The 22,516-nt window shown below is 36.5% G+C and overlaps 2 protein-coding genes across 3 annotated transcripts in view; one reads left to right on the plus strand and one right to left on the minus strand.

The window, feature by feature from the left end:
* The window catches only part of LOC136847958 (breast cancer anti-estrogen resistance protein 3 homolog), a 485,533-nt gene that overhangs the window by 85,631 nt on the left and 377,386 nt on the right, over positions 1 to 22,516 (minus strand).
* On the plus strand, positions 10,262 to 14,727 carry LOC136848035 (uncharacterized). Of its 2 annotated transcripts, none has more exons than XM_067120136.1 (2): positions 10,262 to 11,665; positions 12,442 to 14,727. In XM_067120136.1, exons 1-2 carry the CDS (start codon positions 10,450 to 10,452, stop codon positions 12,453 to 12,455), a joined length of 1,230 nt encoding a protein of 409 aa, XP_066976237.1. In that variant the 5' UTR covers positions 10,262 to 10,449; the 3' UTR covers positions 12,456 to 14,727. The 2 variants fall into 2 exon arrangements, with proteins under 2 accessions (XP_066976237.1, XP_066976333.1); XM_067120232.1 differs by lacking the exon at positions 12,442 to 14,727 and having other exon boundaries at positions 10,262 to 10,513; positions 10,751 to 12,241.

Consider the following 22,516-nt stretch of genomic DNA (forward strand, 5'->3'; position numbering starts at 1 on the left):
CAATGTGCAAATGATAGGCTATACAACAGTTATTAAACCATCCTAAATTAAAATAGCTAAATGAATTATTATTCCTGTACCTTGAATAATTAAAAGCTAAGAAAACAAAAAACAAATTAGCGTATGTCAAGGCACTGCAGCATGTAGTGTTCAGATTCAGAACACCTTTACTATAGGTATAAACAGAAAAACTTTACATGATAATTTCAGTACTTACAGATCATTAAAAGCACGGGCCATTTACTATTTCAATAGCAGAAAGTAATCAGCTATGTGGGACTTCAACAGATTCATGGAAAAGTGTCATTTACTACCATACCAAGTGAAGAGAAATATTAATTTCAGAAGCTTGAAGGTTTCTCCTTGGTGCAGATGACTGTTTTACTATGCCAACTAGGTTTCTTTAATGAATAATGATATTCTAAAAGTATTTTTCTCTTTTGGCCATGACAAAACTAAGGTTTTGGCAATTTAATGGTTTGTAATTGTTTCAGTATATAGTTATCCTACCTTTGCAAAGTCATTAACAAATCCCTCACAGAACAGCTTAAATTTTCCTGCATGGCAATCAGTGTCTTGTGCTCAAAGTCCTCATGCTGATGATGTCGTATCTCCTACTCAGCTATAAACTTTCTGTCTTATTATTTTTCAAAAAACATTAAAAATGATCAAAAGATGCTGACATTAATTTATATGAAATTTTGATGAAAAAGGAAAACTACTGAAATTATTTAACAGTAAGTTGTCATTTCATTTGACAAAACTACAACTATTCTCACTTTAAACTGCCCTTTTTTATTTTGATATGTTAAGCGACCCATTTCTCAGTCAATATATAAAAATACCAAAGTACAATATACTTTATGTTAAGGAATCAATAAAAGAAATTGAGCAAGATTTCTCCGTAAGTTTCTCGTTATGTTAAAATGACTTAAAACATTTACATCTAAGACAAACTGAGAAAAAAGATTTTAAGTTAACACCTATGCATGCAGAATGACAGATTCAAAGAAATAGGCTGGTAGAGGAGACAGTCCTGAAGTCAATCACTATCATATCAGAGGGTTCAATCAGGAAATTATCTGAGGGCTTTTGCATTGAAGCAAACAAAAAGGCATAATAGCTGCCAAAATCAAACTGAGGTACAGTAAGAAATATTCTAATAATGCTGACTTTTTGAAGAAATTCTATACCTCCCACACAATTCAAATGATTTAGGAAACCCCAAATCAAGAAGAGAAAATTACTAAAACCTGGATGAAATGCTATGAAAGAATTGACTAGACAGTTAACCTGGTTTGCAACTGCCACTTTGTAAAGCTAGATGTATTGAAAGGCCAATTGAAAGAGTGAAGGAACAATTTATAAAAACATGTGTATGGAGCAAGAGACTACGTTGGAAGTAAAGTTTGATCACTTATCACCACTATCACTGGAACTAGTGTGCCATGGTGTCAAAATTGATGGTAAGGTGAGAAGGGTCTGATAGCCGATGCCCAAGACCCACAGATATTTTCTTGGAGTTCCATTTGTGAAGTCTAAACATGGAGTATGTTTCTCAACTGTTGCTGTTACATGATGAAAAATCTATGGATACATACAGCATTTTTAATGTTGAAGTTATTCAAAATGACCAAACATTCACATGAAATGTAAATAAAGTTTAACTATATATTAAAACTCATGGATAACATAGTATAACTAAGAATATCTATTATTGTCTTCAATGAAAATAGTCAAATCTAAGAGAATTACATGAAAAATAGTGTGTTTATTGAAGGCATACAATACTGAAAATGAACTGTCAAGAAATGTTCTCTAAATTTTAACTGTATTTATAGTCTAGTACTTTGCAATTAAGACAAAACAAGAACTTGTCAAAACAAACATAAAACTTCCTACAACAGGCACCAGACCGTTGTTAAATGCAGCAGAAAAGGGAAATTTTATCATCATCTTATGAGACTTTTATTCTTTAGCTATATTACTGTACATCAATTACAGCCTGTTTCACCTGATATTAAGTGCTAAAACTTGATATGAATGACAAATAACACACTCACATAAAAATAATTTACAAAACACCGAAAGCTAAAACCATTATGTCTCATGTGCAATATTTTGAAACTCAAGAATATCCAAGATCATTGTTACCTTATCAACTCTTCACAATAATCTGTTTTCCTTGACTATCTTTCAGAAATTGGACTGATAAAACCCACTGGAGGCAAACTCTGGTTATTATGAGCTATTTTCATTCACAAAATGAGGTGACTGAAACCAACGTGCGACTTATTCGGAAGATCCAGGTACTTGTGACAGAAACACTGAGTAAAACCTATGTGTTGATTGAAACCAGGGTGAGCATCTTTGTGTGAAATTCCAATAACATGTGGACAATATTCAGTGTTGGACTATTTAACATGATTTTTGATAAAACCTATGTACCAGCTCTGAAACTTATTAGGCTTTGTGGCATGGTCAGGTGGGTGACTGGGTTTAAAACCAATGTACAATATTCTGGAAACTTGAACTACCTCCTGTGTTAAAGGGAGGATCTGCCACAGAAACTATTGTTGAAACTTGGGAGTTGGGAAGACAAAGGCTGCTGTTGCAGACCTGAATGTTACCAGTCCCTACAGCTCCATTGAGCTATTTGTCCTGAAATATAAGCCTCAATAAAACCAATTATGTCCATTATTCTGTCTCCTTGAGCACAAATCAAGGTATAACATGACATAATAAATCCTTTTCAATTGATGAAAATAATATTAAATATAAATGATTCTGAAAAGGATAAAATATAAGCAAGTAGCAAATCTTTAAATAATATAAAATTCAATATTTAATCCCTTTCAAGCCATGGCTATTTGACAAATTTCTTGATAAAAGTTACAGAAGAATATTCTAGAACCTGCTATACAATTCAAAATTAACCATGTGATTATCTGATCATACAGCAGCATTCTGAAACGCTAGTGCATGCCATAATAGAAGAAAATTTCATCAATAAAACTTGCAAAAAGTCATTATGCATTGCCAATTTACATAGATCAACTGAAAGCATTAAAATGTTCTTGTTGGTATTTGACGAGGCTTTAACTGATAAATAAGGAGCTCTTCAAATTAACATTCTATTTTGAAAGTTTTGAGTCTTTGATAGTGATTTGATTGTAACTAACAAAACTAAGACAAAAAACTGTATGTTATGGTTGATTTATATTGCTGATATTTGCAATTATACTGATAAGAAAGATATAGAACATATTTAACTAACACAGGCAGAGGGATTTATATAATTTGCATACTTAACTTTAATAAAATTATGTGAAATAAAATGTTGATCTCTAGAATCTTAAAGTTTAACATTGATAATGAACTTTTTTCAAAACAACAATCATTGTTTTAATGATTCTACTATAATAAAACATTTTTGATTTTGGAATCTGGGCAGTTATCTTTTAGATGAAGCTCTTGGAATATATATTTTTAGATGAAGCCATTATCTTTTGAAGTTTTTCTTATAATGTTTTAATCTCCTGAAGAAATTAAAGCTGTTGGCATCTGCATTTACCTCTTGACTGAAGGATCTGTCTTAGTTGGTTCAAGTTTTCGATGATTTCTCCAAATGAGATGAGGAGCTGTTAATGTCATCAGAAAGAAGAATTTATCAAAACTTACAACAAAAATCACTGTAACTGGGCAGTTGTAAATAATAAATAATTTTCCCTGAATATATTATTTATATTCTGTTTTCAGAAAGAAATCTTAGAGAAAAATTCCGTGATCATCATAAGCTCAATGGCTATTCAAAAAGGAGTTCAAAGGAAATGGTTCAATTTCCACCCTTTTTATTGGAGTCAATGATACAATTGTATTTGATGAAACAGTTGGTTCATTAAATGAAGATGATTCAAAACAGACAATGAAAGAGGATGAATGATACACAAATGTGCAAGAAGTCTGTGGGAGGATCTATGATCTTGGTGGATGGCATGCCACAGGGGGTAAAGCTCTTTACCTTGGTCATATCTGGATCATCTTAGATTGTCTTATTAAGCCTACCAGTGAGAGGGATGACAACTTGATTCTTGGAGAAGAAACAAGTGATTTTTTTAACAAACGTCAATGCAGGATGTTATCCTTATTATGATTAAAGTCCTTGCTCACCTTTTAAATTCAGTCCATGCACTCTTCAAACTCTTCAAATGTTCCAGGTTACTCGAGACACTTCATTTGCAGTTCAGCTCTCAGTCTGTAAAAAAATGCCCATTACCAAATTTGAACCAGAACAAAAGCTTATTTAATGAATACTTAATTATAAAAATATTTCAAGAACAAGAAATAAAACAAACTTTTCATTCAGTTGTGAATTAATCATCGATGTTCATAACCAATCTTTCCTCAGCTGGTTTAGGTTACTAGTTAAATTGTACCATCCAGAAATCAAATTTCTGCAGTTCTGTTGTCATTTCCTGAAGAACAATAACAGTGACTCATTTATCACAATATTCTAAGAATGCTATTAATCATTTTCTTTTATTTCAAAATCACAGATCTGTCTCCTTGTTTTTGTAAACCAGAATTCGTCTTACATCTAAACAATGGAAACATCATTTAATGAACTGTTCTGTAAACCAGATGACAGATCAAAGTCCTAAACTTACCTACTATCCTGAGTCGACTCGATCATGTTTCGACTTTGGGTGTGACAAGGAAAATCGAAGCGATTCAAAAATTGTCTTGACCAAAGTTAAGAGTTCTGCACTCACATCAGGTAAAGATCACGATTGAATGAGGAATAGGTGTAGCAATGTGGCATCACAAGAAGGGATTCCTAACAGCTGGTCTGAAAACCGCAAGACTTTTTTGTTTAATCAATGCACGATATGGAAACTGTAAATGAAGGTCCAGGTAATCAAGAGAAAACACATCCGATGAAGACTATTAATTTGATAAGCATTCAGGCAGGAAGAACACAGAAGTGGAGAGGAGATGAATACAACTGATTTACATCTTGTCCATGAAGGGAAAAGACTGACACAAAAATTTTACAGCATGATATTTATTACAGTAGAAAATTTGAATGAAGCTACAAGACAGAAAACAGATGTTTTGTATTGAAAGTCAAAATGAGCCATTAGATTCTGTTAATTCATCTTATTTGCAATAAAAGTTGGAAGTTCAGGATTTTTTAATATAATTTTATTTCAGTTTTGCTGACCAAAGAGCTGGTCTGGCTTATTCTGTTCACAGATTTTAATGTTGTTACCAGTGACCTCCTGGCAGATCATTTCGTGTTCTAGGCTGTTTCTTTAATAAAATTACTGATTGCTGCTAGTTTCCTCCTCTGAGCAATGAATTTTGACCATTAAATTGTTGTAATTTGCTGTGGTTTAAAAAAATACCAGGAAAATTACTCTGAATCTATATGGTCATGCAAAAAAACAATTAACTCCGAAAATTAGACTGTTCAGAGTCTGAAAAATGGAGAAGCCCTCTGATGCCGAAAAATAAATGAAAGCACTGGTCTGGCAAACGTTGATTTGATAACCTTTTTTCTTGAACCAGAAACCAGCTCACTTTAAATACTGGTTGTTTCAACACCACATCACTTGCAGTTGTTTCGTGGAGGTGTTATTTTAACAATTTTGTGGTTCTTCTAAACTAGTACTTTTTGACACCGGTCAAGTCAGTTGTTCTGCCTCCATCATTATCCTTGAATTTCTTGTTTGGATGACAGATGCTTTACTGCACACATTGTTATTTTCTTTTACTGATGTTTCAAGTTCTTTCTAACGAACGACCGTAACATATTTTGAAGGGTTTGGAACTGTTTTCTGACTGGGGAAAGAAAATCTTTGGAATTGTTTTTACATTAGAAAAATTATTTATTGGAATTTTGAAAGTCTCATCGCAATGAAGATTTAACCCTTTTAACATTGATATTCTGTTTCCAAACTGCGTTAATAGTCATCTTTAAAAAAATTGCGTTAATCAAAAAATTATAACATTCTGTTTACATAATAAAACTAAACAAAGGAGACTCCAGGACACTTAAAACATATTTTATTATCCCATAAAAAGTTGTTACAGAAACAGCATGTGCCAGTGTCTCGTAACATAATGCTTTGAAATACCATGGTTAGTTTGTTTATTAAATTTTATTGACTGGACATCTGCATAACATGATCGTGAAACCAAATTTCTCACATTATTTTTAACAGATTTTTATTAGTTTATCTCACCTGATGAACTGCATCATGATACTGGTTTTCTATTCTGTCAGTCAATTACATCCAGTGATTTGTCCATCAAATCTCTGGGTAGAAATGAATAACTCGCATGGGGTATTAGCCGAGGATTTGAATTGTCTTTTCGTGATAGGGATTTTGGTTGATCTTGTCAAGAATTTCATTTATTTTTTGACAATGGATGCAGATCCCTAGAATTAAATTAATAATGTCATTGTATGCTGGCCATATCCTGTCAAGCATTACATGCATGCACAGGATCTTAAGGGAACTTACTGACCAAAATATTTATTCTATATCAACGTCCTTTCGTAATGCTGATGACTATTCAGAATACGTTAACGTGTTACAAAAAGCAAGAATTATAGTTCCTTATATAGCTTACTTTCCTGAGCCTGGGGTTATTTTGCACAGAAGACTCACGGGCCATCTCCCACATTATATTTTAACCATTCCGGGTAAAACAACAAAACAAAGCGTTTCTTTTCAATACCCAACCTTCGCAAATGTTAATAACAGAGAAAAATAATCAATTTTGACTTACAAGGTAAAAAACACCACCTCCTTCATCAGCTAACACTAAAAGTATAGTAAAAATCAACCCCAGGTTAATTAGGTTGGTAGAGCTTATGTTCTATTTTCGCGCCTTATCATTTCCTAGGAGCTTTTCATGAAGAACTACCAAAATGGTTTTCATAGTAAAAAGTCCTGGAAAATATATCCAGGCTGGGGCAAAAAACTACTTAGACTGGATGAATAAAAGAAAATTTGGCAAATTATTTCATTATTTCAGCTTACACAGGAAAGCGTTGATAGCACTGGGGGCACTTGAGTTAATCACTGTTACGGATAAGGCTATTACTGAAAAATAATCTAACCTTTCGTAGAATCTGTCAAACCTTTAATAACAATAAATAATTACCTTACTAAACCTGAATTAAGGTGTTTTTTTCTGGCCAGAAGGTTTTTAATAACATTAGTAAAATTTTACAAGTTACCAATAAGACTTCAGCCAGTCATTTTTACATGGAAAGCCATTTTGGTTTTTCATGCAAAAATAACTAGGAAATGATAGGGCACTAAAAGAACCTAAAAATGCTAACCTAATGTAACGTAGGGTGTTTACAGGTTACAATTTTGCCATATTAGCTATGGAGGGGGAAGGCTTGTATTGTCTTGCCTTATAAGTCGTAATTTGATTAATTTTTTATTTATCATTTGCGCATAGTGTTTATGGGGTTCAAAATAACGAGAATGAAGAGCTCTTTTAAAAAATGTAGGTTACAATTTCACATCATGTATTGGCAACTTATAAAATAATACCGTAACATTAAACACAGGAAGCATGCACTTGAGTTCTGCTTGGAGGTAGTGTTAGGCTACAGCCTGCTCCCGTCGTTCTGCAAACTACCCTAACGCTGCTCCAACGGTATTTCTAAGCAATAGATACACGGTGGGTATTTAGTGACAAATGGCAGTTTCTTATAGTATTTTGACTGCTTATTTACAATTTAATGTTATTTTTGGGGGATTGGCTGTTATTAACCTGTAATTAATCCCTGAAGTCCATCCAACAAGGGGTTTCCATAAGCAATCTTCTCGAGACAGAGCACGGCTACGTCTGTTTCGAACAGTTCATATCCCGTCCGGCACGTGCAATACCTTGGAAACTGGTTTTTTCTACACTTTTAGGGCTTCTGACACTGGCGGCGCATTTGTCTGTTGTCGGCCAATTGGAATGTCCCTTCGCCATGTTTAGTACTGGCCTGGGGGGGCGGTACCCATACATTAACAAGTTATTGCACTTGGCGGACGAGACATGAACCGTTCGAAACGGACGAAGCCGTGCTCTGTCTTGTGAAGATCGTGTATGGAAACCCCTTGTTGGATGGACTTCAGGGGTTAATTACAGGTTAATTACTGCCGACCCCTCCAAAAAATAACATCAAATTGTAAATAAGCAACCAAAATACTATTAGAAACGGCCATTTCTCCCTAAATACCTACCGTGTATCTATTACTTGGATCTACCCTCCAACTTTATAGTCTGATCACTTAGCCCCTGATGACTGGCCTTTGTAAGTCTAGTCTGTAAACCTGGCATAGGCCTTAACTAATGCCCTTCAAGAAGTAGCCTAGGTGAGCAACAGGTGGCACGAACCAATGCTTAGCCTAAGCGCTAGGTTTCTCGTGGTAAAAGCATCTGCTAAGCAACGATGCTTAGTCTAGATTACTGTTAAAATAGCAATCGTTTAGCTTAACGTAATAGTAACACGAGAAGACCTTGGCCATAAGCTAATACTAAATAGGTCAAGCCTATACCAACCTCAGACTGAGGTTACACGGACCGTATCTCTTCTCCACGAGCTACAAACATATTTCCAGCACTTACGAGGCTTTCAAATGATGTAACGGCAGCTATTCTACTTCAGCAACGATGAGAAACCTCTATAAAATAGGTTTGAAAAGAGAAGACCTTGAAATCGTCCACTGTACCGCCAAAACGTAAAAACAAACCAATACACTTTGTAAACAAAGTGTCCGATTTCCTGGAGATGACTTTACTCGAATTTCATAGGAAAGAAATTGCTAACAACGCTTCAGATTATTACATATGTTTGATTAATTAATAATTTTTATATATATTTTAATTTTAAAGGTTTTTTACCTCCTCAAATCAATATTCTAGTGGATTTAATCATGCTTAATAAATGGATACCAAACGAACACTGGATTTTAATGAAAGTGCAGTACATAGATGCATAACAATGTGTAGGAATGATGATTCATTTTTGTAATAAATGGCAGGATTTCAGGCGTGGCCTACAAAATACAATATAAATACAGTATTGGCAACAACAAAGACAATACTTAGTGCTTTAATAATATGGTAGCCTTTAGTCAAGGTACGGGAATGAATGAGCGAAAAGAGATGGGTTAGGAAATGTTAAATATTACCATTCCATACTTTATTATGACAACTGAAAAAGGTGTGTTTCAAGAGGGACTAAAAGACCTATGACACATAGCATCATCTGACATAAAAATAAAAGATGTAGAATGCAATGGCATGCTGAGGAACAACTTTAAATGAAAACGTTGTAGAACGTTGGTTTTAACGGTTTCGACAAATAAGTCGGATTCATTATAGATCCCCTCTCTAATTTTAGCAAGTAACGAACAAAGGAATGTAATGGTGAAATCAACGCATGAATGCGTTCTTGCCATTGTTACGGTTCAAACTTTATTACACAAACACACACACACACACACACACACACACACACACACACACACACACACACATATATATATATATATATATATATATATATATATATATATATATATATATATATATATTTGGAATGTCATAAAGAAGAATTAGGCATGATTAACACCATAAGAGCATTACAAAACTCTCGGAAACCGCCCACTGAACTCAGATTTTGCACCTACCATTGGCCCTCACCAATGGAAACGCGAAAAACACACAAGCACACACACACAGCGAAAAAATAACGACACAAACACACACACACACACACATTTACGCACGGACGCGCATAGAAAATAGCCACAGAAGACAAAGAAATTGAAACGAATTTGGAAAAGTATTTAGGCTCGTATTCATTAGAAATCATCTAACGGTCATTTTAACATTTTTTAATCCCAAATTACTGTATCTATTAATAAAGGCGTATTCGTTTATATACATGGTATTATGGATGACTAATTACCAAGTAGAATGACTTTAAAAAAAATTTAGGTTCGTACTCCTCAGAAATCGTCGACAGAACGTTGCAATACTTTTTTGTTTACATCTTAACCTCTCCACCAATAGGGAGAGGTATGGACATGACGTCATGGCAAAATCAGCCAATAGAAACGCGCGGTGTCGCAACGTAAGCGAATCGGAATCGATATCAGTCAGTCGAGAAGAGTTAGCCGTCAACCTTCGGCCATTTTGCCCTCATCTCCAACCCGCAGACCTCTCACAGGTACGAGTAATCAAATTTAGGGTTAATTTCACCCTCCAATTCCGCAGTATCAATCATCTCTTTGTAATTTGTGACACCTGAGTCTGTTACACTGCATGGGGAAGTGATTTATGGCCTCTCGAGACGATTGAATCCTGTCTAAAAGTGAGTAAACAGATCGTCGGCAGTGACACCACCCAAACCTCTTTCCCAAAATGGCCCAGTTCCCTTCGCTTGATCTGTTGACCGAAGTGGACGAGCTGGCCATGTGCGCGGAGGGTAAGGGCGTTGAAAATAGCTTTCATTTCCTATTCCATGACGATTTAGACTGTAGCCTGAGCGGTCGCCCAGCGACTGATATGTTTTTGGATGATTCAATGTTGGCTGTGGATTCTAGCAGTAATGTCCTCCTGGGCGATCCTCTTTTCAATTTGTCTGATCCAAATGAAATGCACTTTCTGCAGCCACCCAATTTTGGTTCCAACCCTGAGACTCTCATCCCAGTTTCCCTTCCAGCGGACTCGACGACCGAACCAGCCACCAGCGACTTAGCAAGAAGCCAGGCGGAAGAAAAGGAAGAAGAAGTCACAGAAGAACTTGACCCCCAAAATTCACAGCATGACGTAAGCAAAGCCACCCCTGAATTGGACCGCCCATCTTACGTCGCAAGTAACAAATCTGAAGGTGGGCGTTCGGGCACTGTGCGGATCGTAGTCAACACCAGCGCCAGTTCGCCCGGTGAAATGGTCGCCCCAGCAATATTGCCGAACCCTTCTCATAACTTGGTGAAAATCCCCAAGGGTAGCCCAAGTTCGCAGGCGATCAGAGTGAAACGTATATCTTCGAGCGGAAGAAATGACGCTGCGAAAGCTGAGCAGTTGGCGCGACCCAGGGCTAGGCCCCATGCTTGCAATCGGCAGCAGAGCTCTGGTGGTGTTTGTGAAACCTCTGAGCCCACGTCTGAGTCGGAGGATGCATCGCCACCAAGATCGCCTGTTTCGAGTGAAACCCTTGCTGTTGACAGTTCACCGTTTTGGTCTTTGCGATCTAGGCGCCCATCCGTGTCGTCCGTTGCGTCAGAGTTGGGGATGAAACGTAAGGCTTACGAGCTGGAACCCTTGAGTGATCCACAAATGGAACGTTGTAGGAAAAATGCCTTGAACGCCAAGAAAAACAGGGAAATGAAAAAGGCACACGTAACTGAACTGGAACGCAAAGTGTTGGATGTCAGTCGAGAAAGGGACCAGCTGGCTGGTGAAAATGAGAGTCTCAGGGAGGCCAATGTCAGGCTTGAAGAACAAGTGAAACATCTTCGTAATCTACTCGAGAATCAGTCGCCGTTGGCTGCGTTAATTGGTAAATTATCACCGGCGAGTGTTGTCCTTGGTGAAGCGCCCACCGGTGAAGACGACGATAAAATTATATCTAGTGGTATGTGTCTGCATGTAGATGGTCAAGAAGCGACCATTGAGTATTGTGCTTATTGTGCCAAAAAAGCTGGAAAAAAGCTAAAGTTATAGTTAGGTAACTTAGACAATGGAAAGCTGAATTAATTGTTATTAATGTCTGTCTGAAAAAGGATGTTTTACTTTGGCCATGTGGCCTTGACCCATTTTTTAAATTACGCTGAGGGTAGCGTATGTTGAAGCAAAGTCTGTCATACGATTTTTTGTTTTGGGTAGGCTCAGTGGTAGCCAAATGAAATGTTGGATATTTTTATGGTTAGCCCACAGCAACCTTAACTGTGAGGCATACTTATAAATATTATCAAAAGTCAAGTTATATGCTAATGTAGGGATGACAGTTGTAAATGAAAAATCTTTTGGTCATGTCTCCAGCATAATCCAATTAGGCCACAATGGTTTAGAGGATAAGTAAAGCATAATTCTGTGTTTTATCAAAGTATCATCACTAGTTTGTTAACACGACATACTGCAAGTGTGGTTCAGTATTTAACATTTAAGGCCTTTTCTGTTTCCATAAATCCACTGGCGTGAAATAAGTGTGTGATGAAAATAGGTTATAGGGTCTTTAGCAACATAATGGAAATCACAATGGGCAAACCTGTAAATAGGCTGTGACTTGTATAACTGCTAATGTTAATCAGCACTTTATACAAATACATATATGTAAGGCAAGGGTAGAAATGTTTTTGAATGGTGACTTGTAAGACGTATGTTACGCTTTCCTCTTTTTCTCCCCCACAGCCAGCGGGAGGTAACCACAAGCACAGGCGGCACCTGACACACGGCAAAGGTGGGATGGGTTTCCCTGATCCAGAAACTGGACAGGGTCCCATCCCAACCACACCGTTTTAAGCCTCCTGCTACCTGTCTCCTCCCTCTGTGGTAAGCATTTGTGTTTCACTGTTCATTTCCTTTGCAGGTGTGAGAGCTGATTGCAGTAGCCCAATTCATTGCCTACTCGGTAGTCATGTTTCTTATTTTATATACATACTATATACTTTGGAATGTATGGTACTGAAACCAAAATCATTAGAAGTTTTTGTCAGTTGAAGAGAACCCTTTTTCATTTCCTTGAAAATTTGTAGTTTAGCATAAATTGTTAAATTTTTAGTGAACTTTTCAAAAGTCAGTTCAAGTTCAGAGACATGAAAGTTTGTACTTCAAGTAAATTGGCAATTTATAGTTGGCTGTTTCTCGAACAATTTATTGGAAAGGGTTTTAATTTACAGCTACTTGGGCTGCCCGCAGTTCCTGATCTCAGCTAAAGTTAAGTATCATAGGTGAGTCCTCTATTTAGCCATGCAAGTGACTTTAAATAGTTTATATATTTACTGAATTTTGCTAGTAAAAATAATGAAGCTTAGTTATACTATGTCACAGTTATCATTGTAACATATACCAGTCTAGTCAGTGTGAATTTTTTTTAAATAATTTGAATTTGATTTGCTGAAATTTGATCTCCCTTTTATCTCCCTGACAGTGGCTAGCACGCTGTTCATCATGTTCTCTGGTAAATGTAAAATAATTTTTTTTTTTTTTTAAACATCTTGGTTGTGTTACTTAAGTATTCTTTGTTTTTATCAGTTGAGTCAGGTTTCTAAGGCTGCAGAACTGCTAATATTGAATTTTAAAGTCCAAGTTTACCGTAAAAGGTTACTACAGTAGCCTATATAGAGTTTAGAAGGAGATTCCATAGATTTTGAGTATGGCACTCTACTGGTACAGTTGAATATGGATCTTTGTCACCGTGTTGTGTACATTTTCATGGTAACTGTAAGCTGCTTGTTTCTTTGCTACAGTATACTGTACTGTACATCTGACTGCTTTGTTTAATGTTATGTTACCTTGTGAGAGTAAAACATTCATACATTGATGAAACCAGCAGTGAAATGTGTAATAACAAGATAGGATATTAGTGCGTATGTGTTTACTGGTTTAAAAGTTACAAGTCTGCAGTGTTTATCTCTTTAAGAAAATTATTTTAGAAAGGCAGTCTGTAAGAGAGCCTGTAAAAACGTACTAGGTGCATGAAATTGTTGACGTGCACCCTCAATATTCACCTGTTAGAATTTGCATTTTTGTAACTTATGTTTAAATCCCATGGTAACTCAAGGAATTCTTGAGAAGACAAGATATTGTGTGCAATTTGAAATTCATTTATTTTCAGCAGAAAATTTGAGACTTTATTATGTTCATAACCTAATAAGTGTGGGTATTGTTTTCTTCTAGAAACAGAAATTATGTAAGAATTGAAATGTGCATTGCTGTATAAACTTTTCAAAGGACTTAAATTTAATTTGATACTTCAGGTGTTTATCCCATTGATATCATATTTCGAGGCCAATATATATATATATATATATATATATATATATATATATATATATATATATATATATATATATATATATATATATATATTTTGTATACATTTAGGTTTTGTTGAACCAAAATTGTCAGGTCCTTAATTTCTGTTCTTAAATGCTATTAGTTCTCATATTTCAAGGTGGGACCTTCCTTTATATAGTATTTAAAGGTGTTCTTTGTACATTATATTTTTTTTCTGGTGAAACTCGGGAAAGCATTTCAGTCATTTTTAGTGGTAAATGTTGGCATTTATTTGTCGAAAACCCTTGCATTTATTATGAATTTGTCAAAACCCATGGTATGTCCACAAGGTGGGAATGTAAAGGTATGTATAAGTGCCATATGTTTAAAGTAAAAGGTATACTCTATTGTCAGGTAGTTGAAGATAAGGTGTTAGCAGTTCTGTGGCAGTTAGGTGAAAACTACTACAGTACTTGAACTGTAGTTGTAATATCCATTTCAGGGAGATAAAAGCAACCCAGAAAGTTGTTGACATGGCTAAGTGGTGCTCCACTCAGTTTGGGTATTCTCCCCTTCTATGTACAGTTTCCAGTAATGAATTAGATTGTAAACCTTGAACATTTTTTTATCAAAGATATATATTAGATATTAGTGTATATATGTATATTTATATATTGTATAATAAATTTTACAAAAGGTTGGGTGCTGTTATTTTTACCCTTTTTTAAAACTGTACTGTAATTTTTTATTCTACAATGTAATCATTGTATGATGGCCTCATTGGTTTTTGTGGTATAATTAGTTAGTAAATATTGGAAAGAGCATAGCAGGGACTGCAGGCCAAACTTTTCATCAATTGTAAGTCCATATTGAATATGAATGGTTACTTAACCAGGTGCTCTGACTTTCTACAGAAAATTACACAGGTGTCAACATTTGTCTTGCTAAACAACAAAGTGTTAGGCTTGGACCTACATTAAATATTTGATATTTTATGGAAATTGCCAAGAACCCATTGTAGAATTAGGGTTAAATACCTATTGAATTTACCTGTAATATGCTTGTAATGACATTATTAAAAAAAATGGTTTCGAGTTTAGTAATATGTTGTGGGTTTAAGGTGGTTGGCTTTTTCTTTTGTTTTCGTACCTGTATGACAACAATTAAATGTGCATTGGGACCTCATGTTTTAGTGTATGGGTTTGGTTATGTGATAGTTTCTTTTATGCATTCTTGTGTGATTACAAAATTCAGTCTTTAAAAGTAAAATTTTGTACAGTAAAAGCCAGTAGTAGATGATGGTGTTTAATGACTCGTTCCAGTCTTCAAGTGAGCAATTGTATAGGTTTTAAATTTGTAAGAAAATATGGTCAGTGAGTGCAAGGAATAGTAGAGCAAATGTAAGCTAAAGAAGCTTTGAAAGTGTTACACTGTAAGGGGTGAAGTTGGACCTGCATGAAAGGAAGGACTGAAGGATTGCCGACATCATGGTGTGCAGACTGTATCGTCTATGGCTGCATGATTGGTCGTCAGGATGAGGTTTCTCTTCATTTGGGTCCAAGATTATCCATGAAAGCAAGCTAGGACCTCCACCCAAAACAGCAGTGATAAAGACTTATCTTTTGTTGACTGGAAGGGTTTCTAAATTCTGAGGACCAGGGTTTACAAAAGGAGATTGCTGCATAGCATGATTGGCGTGAGGGATTACGTGAAAGGCAAGCTTTTGCTCTTTTAACCACTTGGGGCAATGCTATGATTACCAATCAGGAAGCTGTAGAGATATTGTGAGATCATAAAGAAAGCATTGTGGTGAAGGTTACAGCAATAATAGTGTTTAGAACAAGGATGAGACGAGCTCTTCTGAAGATGTTTAAACAGGATGTTCAACACCTGGAAAGATTGGATTGATCTAGACTCAAGGCTGCTTTATGACTGCAGCACCCTTTGTGTTGCCTTCCAACACCAAAGGGATCGCTTTGAATATCCAAGACACTGAAGGTATGTAGGGTGTATAAATGAGAACCTTTGTATATTGTACTCTGGTTAAATTAATAGGTAATGACAAGCTACCATCCAAGGCTGTGCAGTCAATTTATCACAGTAGTTAAGGAGAGCGATGTCCTGACAGAAATTCAGAACCATTTTCCCTCCAAGGTTAATGTTTCTGTTAACCTAATTCTGCCTAGGACCTAATGAGAACTGAGAGTTGTTCTAGCCTCATGATACCAACTGTGTCATACAGCCTTTCGACCAAGATATCTTCTGTACCTCAAGGGTTACCATAAGCAGTGGAGAATGGTGAAACTCCAGAGGAACCGTACTGTAAAGGATGCAGTTGACTAATTCATTAGTGCTTGGAATGAGCAGCAACTGTCTGTTGAATGGCATAAAGTAAAGTGTAGCCTGAAAGCATGTGATTATGATTTTACAAGCTTCTCTGCTGCCAAGAGCATCTGAGCATTGTCAGGCTGTCATATGAGGACGTGGATGATGTTGCCAAGCTGCTTGATGGCTTTGGAGGGCTGAAATTTCCAGGTGATAGGTATCAAAGGTCTTCAGGTGCAGTAACTTCATGAAGTTTATTGATCCTGACAGCTCCAGGTAGGGCACTACAATTTATGTGATCCCATGAGCCTACAGCTTTGTGAAGAGATACAGGAGAAGAATGAACGTGCTTTTATGGGACATTGCTTTCTTTAAAGCAATTTGTACCGGCCCTTCACATACCTACTGTAGCCTTTCGATGTTGCCGAAAGAACCTCCCCATGTTCATTGATGTTTAGGAGAGCTGCTTGTTCCCCTCCACCCTGTTTGTGTCACCCTTTGGACAGTCCTCTTCATCATTGGAGTTGATAGCTTGTAAGTGTCAATAAACAGCATCTTTGAAATAAAGTGTTGCGTGCTGTAAGAGATGGTGTCTCAAAGAGGTACTCCATATTGCAAAATATGCAATAAGAGATTTTTGCTGCTCAAGGGGATTCTTTGAAGAATTAAAACATTGTTGCTGCATGAATGAAGGGAGATGCTTAGCTGGACTACCAGTGGATAAAAAAATGTCCTATTAGTAAAGAGGACAAAGAAGTGCCGTGGGGATTAGGTACACAAGGCCTATACTACTCAGTGCACCAGAAGCATGGGTACTGATAAGGAATATGGAGGAGATTTTGACAAGGTGTGGAGAGGGGATGAGGAGCCGCTGGTCAGAAAAGCAGCAGTAGGACATAGGCAGAGTACTGGACAATAAAGAAGGGAAATGCTGACTTGGAAGATTTACGATGATGGTGATCTGCAGTATTGAGGGAGGGAGGAAAAAAAGTTTAGTGTACCTTAGTTTTACCTGACCATTGAGCTGATTAACAGCTCTCCTAGGGCTGAGTTGGAGGTAATGGTCAAGAATGAAGGTGAGCACAGAATGTTGTTTTTTTATCCTTTTGTAATTTTCCTATTAATAGATTTGTTATTCTGTGTGATAGAGGGCTAGTCAGGTGTATTTAGGGCCCTAGAATCATTGATGTAGACCAATGAGGTGGGTGCATTAGTTTGATTTGGAGCATAATTTTATATGATAAATGTTGATTTGCAGTATTTTACATTGTGCTTGATCCTGATTAAATGCAAACCAACCTTACAGGCAGAACTGCCAATACTTTTCAGTTCAATGATCTCAAACAATAACGTTTTGAAAAATGTACTTTTCACTGGATCCAAGGTGGTTAGGCTGTGAGTTACCTTCTATAACAGTGCTCAAGAAAATGAAAAAGAAATTTGTAGAGTATTCTTGTGACTTCCGAACAATTGCACTGTGATTTTGAAGTCTGTAACCAACTCAAATGTTTTGAACATCTTTTTCCAAGCATAGTGCTACTGTGATGGAACTTTTCAAGCTAAAGGTGTGCTAAGCAGGATCCTGTTCATCTAGTTCAGAATATGAACAACATAAACACTCAGATGATGACAATACCAGTCTCGAATTACAATACTGAGTTGGAAGATTAGATATAACAAGGGGTGCAGTGGCAAGTCATGGCTAGCACAAGGGCTATGAAGCAAGCTGATGTTTGCTTTTTAACAAAATTGCAAGAAGCTGCAGTTGTTGATCATTGTGCTCCCAGTGTATTCCACAAGAACATAAAGCAAGAGATTCATGATAATGGTTAAAACTGTCCTGAACATGGTCGAGATGGACTTGTCTGGAAGAGGATGGCTAACAAGACTGTTGCTTGGAAACAAACTTCCTGTGGGTACAGGGCTTGCACTAATTGTTGGATTGCCCTTGCATTGCTGCTTACACTGAAGGAAGTAGCTAAGAGTAAACTTTGAGCATTTGCAAGTTCAGCTCAAAGGTACAAATGAAACTCACCATAAACCTTATTCACGTGGTTTCTCTGTTTCACCGGCCCTTAGTGTATTGGTACAACCCGACTAAATAATTTTTAAATAACTTTGAGATCATGCTCTGGGTCATACTTTTGCAAGAACCACCTCTGTCACAATATTGCAGTACAGTATTGCTTTTTGCCTTGTTACTCCACCTTCCCCAGTCGGCCTTTGGATCAAGTGATCAGATCGACATTCAAGCCATACTATTGGTGGCATGCAGTGAAGAGGTTTGGTCAGCTTATCAGCATTAACTGCAACAGGACTGTCATAAAGCATTGGAGGAGCTTTATCGTAAAAGCGATGTAATGGCCTCTTGTTGATGAACGGGATTAGGTCTAGTTTAAAACACAATTGGAAGAGAATGTGATAAGATTTAATACAAGACTTTATGTGCTTTGCCTTCCTGAGAACACTTGTAAGCGTGTGAGGTTTTTACATGAGGACAAAAGAGGTTGTAGTCAAGCTGTCTCGAGTTACTTGAGCCCTGACCATCAAGGAGTTGAGCAAGTGCATGCAGAGGATGAGATTTCTGAAGAAAAGGCAAAAAGTTCTAAGGTGTAAGACATCAAGTGTCTTCAGGCCATCTATAATCATTTTGAGGATGATATTAATTTCATAAGGGAGTAAGTGCTGAAACTTTGTGGGCTTCCACTACTGCACCTGCACTACTTGCAGTTCTACAGTTACATCGTGGAAATATTGGAGAAAAAGAAACGTGCCTAGAAGACTACCCGTCATTCTCAAAACCTGTCACTATTCGCCATCATCCTTGTTGTTATTGCCTCTTCTCTTCAGCCTTCATCATTGGAGCACAGATCCTTTCCTTGTCCATTGTACAGAGGAACTGCCTTTCTGATATTTCCCCTCCCTCTTGTTGTAATTATAGCTGATAGTTTGTGATATTGGTGTTGAATAGCCTCATTTTACACAATCGATTAGGAGTTGACAACTACACCTGGATTTGACAAAGATTATAGTGAGACATAAATGTTATTGTTTTAAAATTTGTCTTTTGTTTTGTTAAATTGACGTTATTCCATTTTATTTGTGACCAAAATATGCGGATACAGGGTTTGGAAAATTCTCTGGTTTATATACCAGAGATTTCCCCTTATGCTTGACATGGAGGAATGCAGTCCAATTGCTTGTGCACCTATAGTACTTGGTCTAATTGTGCACAAGGCCAACTATGTTTTTTATTTGATATCCGGCTTTAGTGACTGAAAAACATGAGATAGATATTACTAAACAATTTAACAGTAATGGGTATCCTCCAGAGTACCTTCTAAGCCCATTTTGTAATAATATAATGACACCTGTCAGTGGAACTCTTAAATTTTAAGACACTTGTTCACAAACTAGTTACAGTTTAAGAAAAATTATGTAATGTTATTCTTATTTTATTTACAATAAGTACAAATTCACTTATATTTATATATACACAGATTCAGCACAAGCCAGTGAAGCCACTCGACTCTGGGCCCTGTGACTAGATCTAATCAGCTGATAATTCTGACGCTCAGTTATAAACACACATAATCTTCGATGCAAGACTATTTTGTAAAAGTTTTCAGGAAACACTCTCATAGGCTATAAACATCCATGTCAAACAAATTAAAATATGCAAAAATAAAAGTATACAAGACATCACAAGAGTTCGGAAATAATTTGGTTCGCAATTTCAGCGTCTCACATTTTAAAAACTAATACAACTTGGTGATCGTGGTGAGGGAACGAATGTTTTCCGAATGACGCACAAAGAAAACTTCTGTCAAGCCTCTGCTAAGATATAACACATCAAACAGGGCTACCAAGCATGTGAAGGGATACATAGCATAGTACTTTAGTTAAGACTGTAGTTTGCATGCACTAAGTTATCCATTATATGTGTTTACCTGCATGTTTATACTGCTGATTCTTAAAGTGGGAATAAAACATTTGCTTATACTTATGTCATTGACCAGGTTGATAAGCACCTTCTTGTTTATGCATTAAAATTTCATTTGACTTTTACGCCTTGACACAGTATAAAAGTGACTAACAGAGCTTATAGTAATGATAAATTAAGTAGAGTTATAGTAAAATGTCTTTTACATTACAGATTTGCTTTCGCAACTCATGTGGATTATCCAATACAAAACATGAAATTTCCTCCCGTGTGTCTGTGTAAGTACCAGCCACTGAAGTTACAGCAGCAAGCTCGAGAGAAGGACTCTATATACCTTTCAAGAATCAGTTATAGCCAAAGGTATACAGTACTTCTGAGATTTTGTTAGTATCCACATTTAGAAAAGAGGACATTTTTTCTTCATCATTATTTCTAGAATGATTGATTTACTTCCTCTGTATGAAAGAATGATGGCCCATTGCACAGTGCAGAATTTATAGTATAATTAAACGTAAATGAATGCATGTCAAATAGGAAACTGTCTTTGAGCAAGGTCCTCAAGTTTCCATGTACAACTTCCAAATGCACCTATGGAAACTGCTGTGCTTTAAATGAGCAGCTTAAGAAACTCCAGGTGGTGGCTCACACTCTCCAGACAGAGTGCTAATAACACGCTGGAATTTTTTGCGTGGCGTTCTTCTGCTGTCGACAGTAGCACCTTTTGCTCCCCCACAAGAACTTCTGAGATGAAACTCGCTTCGAACATGTCAAGAGTGAGGTCGTCAGAATATTGGAATCTGAGAGAATGTGATCTGCATTCGCGATACAGAGGTAAATTTTATGTTATGGCCCTTGTTTGAAGATGGGTGAAGAGCATCTGCAAACCATAATCCGCAGCTGTACTCTCCCTGCAATATTGATGATGCCTGCAAGACGTGAAATGTATATTTTGCATTTAGCCGAAAATCTCATATGCCTTACATTAATATCAAAGTAACCATAAAGCTAATTTTTTCTTCTTATACTTTAAATTATGCATTTTCTGAAAGCTAAAATAAGGAAGGAGCAATACATATATATATATATAAATACTCAAATACAGTGACAAACAGCCTAATTATCTACACTATTGAATATAAACAACTGACAACTTGTCTGCTGCTAAAATGCCCTGTTTAAATCCAGGAAATACCTTGAAATTAGAGAAAGAGAAAGGAACCTGGACAAATAATTGCATCACTACACGTACCCATTATTCTCATGCACAAGAAAAAACTAAGTGACCCAATCCTTGTTCCTGACAACTGCATTGCATTTTAATGAAAAAAATCTTCCAAAAGGCAATTTCTGTTACTGCAATTCTTGAGTGAAGATATCAGAAAATCTACATTGCTGCTCTCTAAAATGAGCAGAGAATATCACCCTGAGAGCAGAAACTTTTCTGCTACCAGGCTGGTAAAAAAACTTGGGTTTCTGAGAGGTAACTGGCAGCTTTTATCTGAAAAGCCACTCTCAAGGAAAGTAGACTAAGTTTGCAAATGTGAAGATTGGGGATTTTAGAATTCCAGTGTAACTTTCTAACATGAGGCTGATGGACAGGATTGGGTACAGCAGTAGTTACCTGGTTATAGTCTGCAGAATGGAAAGAACTACAGCATGATGTAAGGGACCATCCTGAAGTAACAGAGTTACTCTAAGACTTAGAAAGCCATCACCTTTCCCGACAATCTTAAAAGAATTGCTTGTGAAAGATGCAAGAATAAAACATCCCAAGGGTGAAATACAGTATAGCATCTATCTTCCCCAGTTGCTTATTCTGGAAAAGAAGACAATAGCTTGGTAATCTCGGTGAATGAAAGTTCACACAAGGTGGGAGGAGATTCCATAATGTGGAGAAACCCAAAGGATACCACCTAGAAGTCTATTAAAGGAGCCCCTGACTATCTTGGTAACAAGAATAAGACAAAATGAGTATGGTAAGTGTCAAGTCCGAATGAGCAGCCTCATACTCTATGTGTAGGTTCTGTTCATAAACTATGTAAAATATTCAATCTAAGTACGAGAAAAATTCACCCAACCAGTTATAGTTAATTTTTATAAAATCTGAAATGGGTGATTGGACAGCAGTCCTGCCGTCATTATGAAGGTCTTTCTGCAAGGGATGGTCAACATTAGTCTCTTTGGAGCCTAGTACTTTTATTTTTGTGAGAAAGCCATTTA

The sequence above is a fragment of the Macrobrachium rosenbergii genome, chromosome 1 (genome assembly GCF_040412425.1).
Source record: "Macrobrachium rosenbergii isolate ZJJX-2024 chromosome 1, ASM4041242v1, whole genome shotgun sequence".
Taxonomy (NCBI): domain Eukaryota; kingdom Metazoa; phylum Arthropoda; class Malacostraca; order Decapoda; family Palaemonidae; genus Macrobrachium; species Macrobrachium rosenbergii.